The sequence below is a fragment of the Otolemur garnettii genome, unplaced genomic scaffold, assembly GCF_000181295.1.
Source record: "Otolemur garnettii isolate 467f Iridium unplaced genomic scaffold, OtoGar3 scaffold00031, whole genome shotgun sequence".
NCBI lineage: Eukaryota > Metazoa > Chordata > Mammalia > Primates > Galagidae > Otolemur > Otolemur garnettii.
The window spans coordinates 16,480,922-16,491,983 of record NW_003852426.1 but is presented as its reverse complement, the minus strand read 5'-3'; the positions used below and the strand labels follow the sequence as shown (position 1 = coordinate 16,491,983).

Below are 11,062 nucleotides of genomic sequence, written 5' to 3'. Positions count from 1 at the left end.
TGACAACTCAGGTTTTTACCACATGTCTTAGTTGGTTTTGTTTTTTAATAGCTTCCTTTAAAATAATTTCTTCATATGCTAGGTCTTTTCTGCCCGGTTAATCAATTTTATTAACCATCACAGAGAGTTTCCTACCTCAAGAGGTTACTTGGGATATAAACTAAGTAGAGGTAAATACAAAAATATAGAAAACATCTTCTCCCTGATACACAAAATTCATGAATTGTATCAAGATTTCTGTCATTAAGTTTACAAATATATACATTTGTTAGAGAAGCATGCCTACTAAATTTTGATGTATTTCATTTAAGGATGTATTATATATTCAATGCAAAAAAAAAAAAAAAAAAGGAAGGCAAAAGGGAGTATTTTTCCCAAAAGCTATTTTTAGTTAGAGACATAGATGGTGTTAAGTAATGATTTACTAGCAATTTTACTATGGTCAAGGGTTATTTGCATTAGCAAAGTCACCAAAGAAAACACAAGGACAAACAAAACAAAATGATTTTAGCATGCTTGTTCTTTGTCTTCCAAAGTATTCTTTTTCATAGTTGCAACACCATTCCATGGATGAATCCTTAGTTTTGTGATTCATCAAAGACACTTTGTATAAACCCCAACATGTGTCACTCAATTAAAGGATCATCATCATCATCTTGTAGCTGAAGGCGGGAGAACGGACGGGGTGCAGAGAGTCTATTCTGCATGATTATTATGAGGCACGTTAGCATGGTTAGCACCATGAGTGCACCGATAACAATCCCAATGGCTTCTGGGAGATTAATGCACCACTGGTCAACTAACAAGCACTTAGTATGACTAAAGGTTCCGTTGTTGGGATGTGGTTTTAATCCCAGGATGTGGCACATCATTGGATAAATATCTACAATGTTAATTGTGCTGTGCTTGTAGCCTTTATGAAATGCAGGTCCATGGGCAGCTAGAAATGGATGCATACTCTGCAAAGAATTATCATAACCATGGTCACCTACTGAAAAAGAACAAAATGATGTTAGTAAATAAGACCGTCCCTTTTACTACAAAATAACTCTCTTCTAGTGTACATACATTAGATTACCTTTAAGATTCTGTTTAGTTGGACCAAACAGGGGTCAGAAATAAAAATCTCTACTTCTTCAACTGTGCCACATCTCCTGTTTCACACGCCCACGCTGTTTTTCCCAGTCAGTCATGGCTTTAGACTTTAACATTACTTCTCAACCTGATGTACTTAACTTTTAGCTCTGGTCCCACTTACAGCACCTGTCAATCTCTGTTTGCAAAAGCTACTGCAAACAGCACAAGTGATAATGAGAGTGGTCAGGCTGAGGGTCTTATATAACTGGGGAGAGCAGAAGTGAGGAAGAAGGGGAAAGAGGCTCACCTGCAGCCTTACCTATCTCAACTGTCCTGTGATAAGAGGTAGGAAGACATAATGTACTACTGGTTTAATTATAGTTGGTAAACACCCAACATCCAGAGGGCCAGACCACTGAAAATGTTACAGAAGGGATTCTTGCACTGAATGTGAAGTCTAACTTCACATGACTGGAACTTGTAACACCAAGAAAATTCTGACTCAAAGGAAAACACATGATGGTCCCTAATATAATTCCAATACTAGATTGCTCATTTTTGGCTTTATTTTAACAAAGACTGCTTTTAAGGTACACTAGTTGCATTTAATAAGCTCTCACTTTCATATTTTAACGGAGTGAGGAGTATATTGATATTTTTATATTCTTTAGTTGTATATTTGAAATATTTCACAATAAAAATGATAAATATGATCAACATGACAGAAAGCAGAATATAACAATACATATAGATATTATGATTTCTATGTTAAAATATGTATTATGTTTGCAATGAAAAAAGATTAGATGGGAGAAAACTCATAATTTGCATTTGTTTGTATTTCTGTATTGAAGGATTGTGGACAGTTAATGTTCTCTTTTCTATGCTTGGCTTTATTTTCATAAATACAAATACATACTTATTTACATAAATACAAATAACACACAAACCCCCCAGACCCTAAGTCTCTCTTATCCTTCCCTGAAGCTTCAGTTGATGTACATCAGGAATCTGTAAACTATAGCTCAAGGCCACATTCAGTCCTCCACCTGCTTTTGCAAACAATTTGGCTGGAACACGCACTTCAATTCGTTTACATAAGGTCCCTAGCCACTTGCACACTAAGAAGGCAGAGTGGAGTACCCAAGACAGAGATCAGCTGGCCCACAAAGCCTAAAATATTTACTATCCGGTCCTTCACATAGAAAGTTTGCTGACCCCTGCTATAGACTACAAAATCAGATTTTTTAAAAAAGCATTTAAATTGAATGGGAAAATAAGCGTTAGTTGAGGAGATCTGTACCTCCCTCCATACATTTTCTCAGGTTTAGAAGAGATTATGATATGTCTATTTTGTTTACACAGATTTTGTTTGTTTGTTTATTCTGCAGTTGTTGCCCAGTATTCTAAATAATTGTAGCATTCAGGTAAATGATTTTACTGTTGGAGAAAGGCTTAAGGTTACTCAAACAAATTTTTTAATTTAAACATAACAAGAAAAGAACATTTGAACTAGCTAATCTCTCCCCTGGTACTTTTACTTTTTCTCTTTTGTTTCTTTATTTCGATCTACAGATCAAGAGAACTAATCCTGAAAATTAGTGACAATAATTGCACTTTTGGTAAGAAGGTGAAAGTACGCTTTCACCCTTAAGGTTACCTACCCTTCTGTCTATCCTGAAATTGTGGTTACTGCTATTGCTATCAAACGAAGACCTGACAATTATCTAGCTGGAAATTGAATTATTCTGTGTAAATATCTCTGAATCAAAGTACCTTCTTAACAGCACAGTATCACAGCGTGTGATGTGTCTGAAGGATACAACAGAAAAATCCTAAATAAATACTTACATTTTTGTGAGGATTTATTTAGCACAATTGTCCAGCCTTCATCAGCAACCAAAATAATAGGCTGAATTCGATCATTATGTTGGTAATAAAATCTGTTAGGAATGTCTTCTTTGAGATAAACATTCATGTGAGGGTGACAGGTTTTCATTTTATCATAAACTACTGTTCTATCTGAAAGAAAAAGGAAATAGTAAAGGAAAATTATGTTTGACTGGTAAGGAAAAAGTATGCATGACTAGAATTAAGTGGAATAATTCTATACAACATCCTCTATCAAAATCACTTTATTCTTAAAAAACAGCACTGATAATATGACAGTGTGGAGCACTGAATACAATTTTTCCAAGCATATTTCATTTTGTGGATTATCCAGGTGGACTTTTATAGACAGAAGATAATGTTTAGCTTCCTAAGTATAAAAACTAATTACATTACTACTAAGTACTAATTCTTTGATCAGCATAAGAAAGGTATCTCACACTAAAATCCAAGATGGTTAAGGATAAAAATTTCCTTTTTTCTAACAGTGTGAAAAATTAGGAAATATATCAATAAGCAAAGAAATAATTGCTTTGAACATCAATCATAAGGTTCCCAAAACTTGAAATTTGGGGAAAAACCTAAAATCCCTCTCTGAGTAAGTATGATCATATGGTCCTATACAAAAAATCAGAACTCCACTCTTACATAACTCTCCCTCCTCTATCAATTGCCCCTTTCAAATAGTATCCCTCAGCTAAAAGTTTACTTACTTATTTTGGGAAGTACTGCAGCAACTGGGCTCAAATCTATAAGAGTGTAGCTTGACTCACTGATGCAGTAGTCCAAATTTATCACTCTGTCCTGAGAACACTGGGCCATCCCATGATCACTTGTAATGATCACATTAAGATCTTCCCACAATCCCAACATCTTGAGTTTTTGGACTAAGTTGCCAATAAGACCATCTACTTCTTTCAACACCCTGCGCATGTTTTCATTATCTTCAGGTCCGTATTTGTGGCCACTCGCATCTGGTTCTTCCCAATAGAGTGTTGCAAAGGTGACAGGTGGGCTCGAATTGTTTAGCCACATAGTGATGTTATTTAGTCTCTCTTCAAAGGACACTGAGGAGCTATAATTCATAAAATAGGAAGGTGTGGTATTATGAATGGACACATCAGTACCAGGCCACATAGCAGCAGCGCTTGATCTGTTCTCCTGAAGCTGATTGGTCACCCAGATAGGGACAGCCTCATTCCACCAAAAAGGATCCTTGTCATTAGAGTCAGAAAAATATTTCTTTGTGACTGTATCATACATGGAATTAGCAACAATGCCATGGCTTTCTTCATATAAACCCGTCACGATGCTGTAGTGGTTTGGAAATGTTTTTGTGATAAAAACATTTTTAACATGCTCTACCAAGACACCTTCTTTAATAAAATTTTGGAGATGAGGAAGTTCATAGTTCTTCAGATAGTCAGCTCTGAAGCCATCGAAGGACACCAGTAGTAACTTGGGTGGCAAATTACCTCTACAAGCTATTACGAGTCCAGAAAACAAAAGTATTACTAGTAACTTCATAATGAACCCGGTGAAGGGCAGCAATCAGGGTTCCTAAAATACAAAAACACAGTTCTTAAGTACTCATGCTATTTGATTCGGATTAAGTTTCAGAAATTAGCCAACAGACAGAGAACCAACATTTATAAACCTTTTATATGCCAGCTTTACCTACATTAATTTAAAAATTAAATAATTTCATATATTTAAAGATAACTAACTAAAGCTAAAATTCAAAAAAATAAAAAGTACTTCTCTCGTCTCATTTCCTATTTATACACATCCTGCCCCGTCCTTCACGCTCTGAAGGAGAATGGGCCCTTCCAATATTCCACGTACATACTCCTGTTTTCTGTCTTGCTCATCTGCAGCAACAGAAATTATTTCTGAACACTTAATAACAATAACAACAGATGAAGAAACAACAATGATTCTTTTGTACCAAATACATGTGATCCCAAGCTTCCAGAGGCTCCAGACAGGGAGATATTTCTAGTTTAATGAATAGTATCCCAGAGTTCCTTTGACCCACAAAATAGTGGAAATTCTATCATACTGGCTCATTGCCAGATCTTGTTGAAAAATACTGACACAGCCCGGGCATGGTGGCTCATGCCTGGAATCCTAACACTCTGGAGGCCAAGATGGGTTGACCGTCTAAGCTCAAGCGTTTGAGGCCAAGCTGAGCAAGAGTGAGACCCTATCTCTAAAAATAGCCAGACATTGTGGCAGGCCTCTGTAGTCCCAGCTACTTGGGAGGCTGAGACAAGAGAATCACTTAAATCCAAGAGTCTGAGGTTGCTGTGAGCTATGACACCACAGCACTCTACCAAGGGTGACAAAGTAAGATTCTGTCTCAAAAGAAAAAAAAACTGGCATAGAAAAGGCAATTAAAAAAACAAATGCTATTTGAGAAAAAGGCCTCGCTTAGCCTGCACCTATTTACATGAGGTTGACTAACAGACAAAGCCTAGGAGGGACTTGGACACCACAGTAACTTCTGAAGAAATCTAACAGCTGCTGAACTGCACTTCATCACCAGATCCCTCTCAAACTTCCCTTTGACTGTCAAAGATACTTCTCCCTAATACCCTCGCTCAGAGCTGTGCCATTGATTACAAATAGTGCTGTCCCCTAATAAATCTCCCTGCCTTTAGTCTCTATCCTCTTTGGTCCCTAAGAAAATGGAACATGTGATATTGGTAGGATGATTGGCTTCAAGTGGGCAGGATGCCTCTTCCATTACAAGAGAGAGGAGGAAGGCCAGGTGAGCTGACAGGTTTGAGGGCAGGACGTGAAGACAGCAGCAGTCTTTGTGTGGCTGGAGGTGGGGTCAATTACTGAGAGGGAGTCAAGTGGTGAAAGGTTTAGAGGTTTGAGAAACACACAGAATGTCTGCAAAGGTCAATGTAGACAAGGCAGAAGAGTAAAAGGAAATGGTAGGATCCGTGGGCAGTGCTCACGGCTGTCATAGCAGCACACACGATTGGTTTTCCCCAGCAACTCGCATCCCTGGCACAGGCTAAGAATGAAATAGGCAGAGGATCTTACCTCAGCCTGAGATCCTGCCAGCAACCGAAGGATGACTAAGGGAGCTGAAGATGCTGACTAAAGAGCAGCTGAGCTGAGCTAGAGCAGCAGTCCCCAACCTTTCTGGCACCAGAGACTGTGTTCATGGAAGACAGTTTTTCCACAGCCAGGGGTAGGGTGAGGATTACATTCACTATGCCTTTATTTTTACTATCATTACATTGTAATATATAATTAAATAATTATATAACTTGCCATAATGCAGAATCAGTGGGAGCCCTGGGCTTGTTTCCCTGCAACTAGACGGTCCCAACCTGTGTTTGCAGCCACACTTGGCATTAGCATCACCACCCCAGTGGTGTCTGAGTTCTCAGACACTAGATTCTCGTAAGGATGTACAACCTAGATCTGTTGCACATGCAGTTCACAGTAAGGTTCATGCTTCCTTGGGAATCCAATGCCAGCAGCGAGGGGACCGGAGGCAGAGCTCAGGCAGTGTGTGAGCAGTGGGGAGCAGCTGTAAATACAGACCCAGCTTCCCTGGCTCACCTGCTGTTCACCTCCTGCTGTGCAGCACCGGTCCTGACAGGCCACAAACCAGTGATAGCCCAGGGGCCTGGGTTCAGGGACTACAGAACTATAGCATCTAGGCTGAAACTGATAAGCTTATGTGAGAAGTAGAGAGGTTTTTGGACTGAAGGTTCTGATGACGTCAAAGAACTGATGTTTTCAGAGTAACTTTTAGGGGAAGTTGCAAAGATACAGCGTTGTGGTCAGAATGAAAGGAGTGAATTAATCATTTCAGGGTACGAAGGTGCTGGGTATGGCTATGGCCACAGGGCTTCTTGAGGCCCCAGGTCAGAGGAGCAGCTAATAAATTATGAAGTTCACACATCATTATTATGTACTCTTCCTTCGCTCAACTAGACTGCAAATACTTAAGACCGAAACTTTCCCTCTTTCTTTCTGACATACCACCTAGATGACCCGTATACTTGCAGTCACTCAAATGCTTACTAAACTTGTGATCCTCTGAAAAGAAACAACACTGACTTTAAAAAATCAAAAAGACCAAAGGCACAGAATCTCTTTATTTGTGAGGATCTCTGGGTTTGGAAAATCGCTAACCTTTTAAACTGAGGTAGATGCTTGGTTTGCTGGTGCTACTGAAGAAGCCAAAAACTATGCAGAGTAACAAAATCAAACCACCCTCCGCAGGACAGAGCAGCGATCCTACTAAGTGGCAGAGGAGGAATACAGGCACTTCCACAGACACAGCCCCCGTCAGGCCTCAGCCATTTCAGTTACCAACAATCTTGGTAACTTTTAATCCAGGATTTTGTGCCCTCTGACAATGTTTATGCACAACCTAGCTTCAAATTCTCCCTCAGATGGTCTTAACTGAGTCTGATCAGACGGTATCATGCCAGTTGCTGCCCTCGGTTCTGGGAATTTTAGAACTTGAGTCAAGGGCATACAGGTCTCTATGAAAGCTTGGGTTGACTGGATTAACTGGTTTCTTTCTGAGTATAGCTACTTCTCCTTAACCAAATATTTGTTTCCAATAACTGAGTAGAGTTAAAATAGTAAATAGGTGGCAAAGTATCTTCTCATGGAGAAAAGATACTCCTAAATCTACTTTTAAAAAATATTCTTTATTTACTGCCCTGATGCTCTCCCTGGATAATTATTCTACATTGCAAGCCAATCCCACTGCACAAGCAGTTCTGCTGCGAGTCGCATCTGATGTATGTCAGACCCGTCCTTAGTTTCCTAATCCTTTAAAACAGCTTCCTCATCTCTCAGTCACCCAGACAGCTTTCACGTACACCATCAGTGGACACTCCAGTCACTCCTATCCCCACATCACATAAGACAGCACGGTAGACACAGCATCGCTGATGAAGCTTCAAAGTGCAGCTGTCTAGCTGCTACGCCTAGGAGATTCTGATCCAGGCAGTCCAGGGGGAAGGCCAGGAACCCGCTTAGAACACTTGTTACAGCCCCCACTCTTTCCCAGCTCTCCGGCTGCAGTATTTCCAGTCCTCATTTCCTCCTCTCAAGAGCATTTTTGCCTTTCAACTCACCTTTCCCTTTCTCACCCAACATCTGCTGCCAACTTAATCTTCCTGGGCACAGCTTTGTTTGTTGACACACCAATAAAAAAATATTCAAAGGGTCCCCCTACCTATATAAAAAGTCCAAATACCTCAGCCTGGCATCCAAGCCTCCCTAATATCCAGGCCCAACCTGTATACAAATTACTATGACATTATGACAGAAATAACTGCCAACTTTAATTTCATTCACCACACCCTGCTCTTACACTCTTTCTGAAATTTATAATGACATGTAAAAGATAATCATCACTCACCCTGGTGACTTATACTAGCTCTTCAGGAATGGTTTGTGTTTCTAAAATATCTTAAAGTTACTTACCACACATGAAGTCCTGCTCTGCAAACACTCCTCTAGATCATTTTTTAAAAATCGTTTGACAAATATCTAATGTAACTAAGTGCATAAAACTAAAACATACATATGTGCCAGGTATCAAGGAACAAAGGCTTTATGCTTTTCCAATATATACTACTCATATGCATATAGGAGCATAAACAAGCAATGATAAATCAGGTGTCATTCTGGAAAAACAAAGACAGGCTTTCTATTCTCACTGACTTTGTTCTACAGTACCAAAACTTCTTTATAACACTGTGCTTGAAACTCATACACCACCAAGTACTGTTTTTAAACCTAAGTTCTTAGAAGAACCATTACAAATGGAATAAAGTACTTGAAACATCACACTAAGTGAAAGATGACAGTCACAAAATCACCTATTGTTTGATCCCACTTAGATGACACGCCTAGAACAGACAACTCCATAGAGACAAAGTATATTAATAGTTACACAGGGCTGGGAGTTGGGGGGAAATGGGTAGTAATCTCAATGAGTATGAGGTTTCTTTCTGGTGCGATAAAAATGTTACCGAATTGACTTCAGTGACAAGTTGTATAACTCCATAAAGCTATGTACTTTAAGTGGGTGAATTAAATAGTATGTGGATTATAGCTCAATAAAACTATTATTTTTTTAAAAGAGAAGAAAGTTAAATTGTGATCTTAAATGCCCTGACACAAAATTTGTGTGACTTTTGCACTTCATGATACAGACTTGAGTGTTTTAATGTGAAAATGTTTTATACCATGTCCTACATGTAAAACAATGTAAAAAACCCTATATCCACACCTCTCCCACAAAGTACAAATCAAACTCTTTCTTCCTCAGGCTCAGTGCCCGTAGCTCAGGGAGTAGGGCATGGGCCACATACAACAAGGCTGGAGGGTTCAAGCCCAGCCCGGGCCTGCTAAACAACAATGACAACTGCAACCAAAAATAGCTGGGCATTGTGGTGAGTGCCTGTGGTCCTAGCTACTCGGGAGGCTGAAGCAAGAGAATCACTCGAGCCCAAGAGTTTGAGGTTGCTGTGAGCTGTGACACCATGGCACTCTACCAAGGGCAACATAGTGACACTCTGTCTCAAAAAAAAAAGAAAACAACTTTCTTCCTCAAATGCTGGGGAAGCTCCAAGAACACATGTCATTAATCCTGGGGTTCAGTAATCCCACAACACACCGCCAGGATCCAAGTGCCCCAATTCCTGTCCTTAGGCTTAGTAGTATGAACAGAGCAGAAAGACTACAGACTCTGGCAAACCCAAATAAGTGAATGGAGCAAATATCTCAATCAAGGAAGGTTTGTTAAGCTAACGTTTGAGGATGTGCCCAGGAAAAGCACAGACCACAGGTACATCTGTGACCTATGCTATCTGAAGAGGGATCTAGGAATGCAGTATTTAAAGGAAGAGAGCATACAGAAAGAAAAAAGTGCAGAGGGATGGGCAGTGGAAGCAAATGGTCACATTCTTGTGAGATGTGAGTTAGTGTCCAGGAAATGGACATTTTACATTTCTTAAGGTGAATTTTGAGAGACAGGAGTAGGAGAGAATCAATTATGCAGACGTCCCTCAATCTGTGGAAAATGATTGATCTGAGCCTGTCCCTGTTTTGCACCAAGAAAGATAAACTTGTAATAAACATGATTAATGTGTAATCTTCGTTTTAGGAGCTAGACTTAGCCTACAGACCCAAAGTTACACTTTGCATGCCCTTGTTTATAGAAGGTCTGCAAAGAATTTCCTTGGATCCATGGGGGTAGTCCTTCATAGATCTCTGACGCCTGTTCATTGCCTGAACAGACCTGGTAGAAACCTGAATGTGCTTGTCGCCAGTTGTACAATCTTGGACACATCCCTTCACTTCTCTCAGCCTGACTTTGCATGGGAATCCAGCTAATGCATAATATTACTAACCGCTATTCATTTGGGGGAGGGGGGTTAAACTGACTTTTCCTCCAGGCTTGACCTTCTCTTTTGCATAAGGAGATGACAGGTCCTGGGAGTTTTATTTTCCTTTACAATTCTGAAGTCAAAAGGGTCTCTGAACTTGAGCTCACACTTAGTAGACTGATAATCTTGGGTAGATCTAACTTCTTCCAACTTCAGTTTACAACAGAGTAGAAAAAAGAGTAAGTTTACAAAAGGCCCTCAAAATTAGTTTCTCTTTATCCATTTTATGTTACAAAGATGTTACATTAAAAAAATTTGTACCGTGACAGACATATTGTGAAAATATAAATTAGGAATAATTCAGTCTAATCTCCCTTTTTACATACTACGCTGAAGCTGAAATCTAGTTACTGGCTGAGCTCAGAAAGCAATTCGTAGCTTTATGTTCTTACTAATGTCATGTCTTCAACAAGTTGGTAAGTCTAGTAATACCAAGTTCACAAATCTGGTAATAATCTTCAGAGTGTTAACAGACCTTTTCCTGATGAAACACCTTTCATTAACAGTGCTGGATCATTTCCACCACATTTTATTTCATTCGAATAGGGAGGGTTTGGCTATAAAAAAAAATCACCAGTGAGAAGTTTTCAAATAGTTTTCAGTGATGAAAATCAAGTTCTCAGGGAATGAAATCATTATATTACAAGACA

General features: G+C 39.3%; 1 protein-coding gene across 2 annotated transcripts in view; it reads right to left on the bottom strand.

Annotated features, from left to right (window-relative positions):
• Window positions 1–248: 248 nt before the first annotated feature.
• The window catches only part of ENPP4 (ectonucleotide pyrophosphatase/phosphodiesterase 4), a 12,495-nt gene continuing 1,681 nt past the window's right edge, over window positions 249–11,062 (bottom strand). The window contains exons 2-4 of one of the 2 annotated variants that reach the window (XM_023512940.1): window positions 3,681–4,527; window positions 2,929–3,099; window positions 249–991 (exon numbers count right to left, since the gene is read on the bottom strand). In XM_023512940.1, coding sequence (XP_023368708.1) covers window positions 627–991; window positions 2,929–3,099; window positions 3,681–4,494 — 1,350 coding nt within the window. In that variant the 5' untranslated portion in view covers window positions 4,495–4,527 and the 3' untranslated portion in view covers window positions 249–626. Of the gene's footprint in view, window positions 992–2,928; window positions 3,100–3,680; window positions 4,547–11,062 lie in introns of those variants that run through there. The other variant, XM_003789239.3, reaches the window with a different exon arrangement.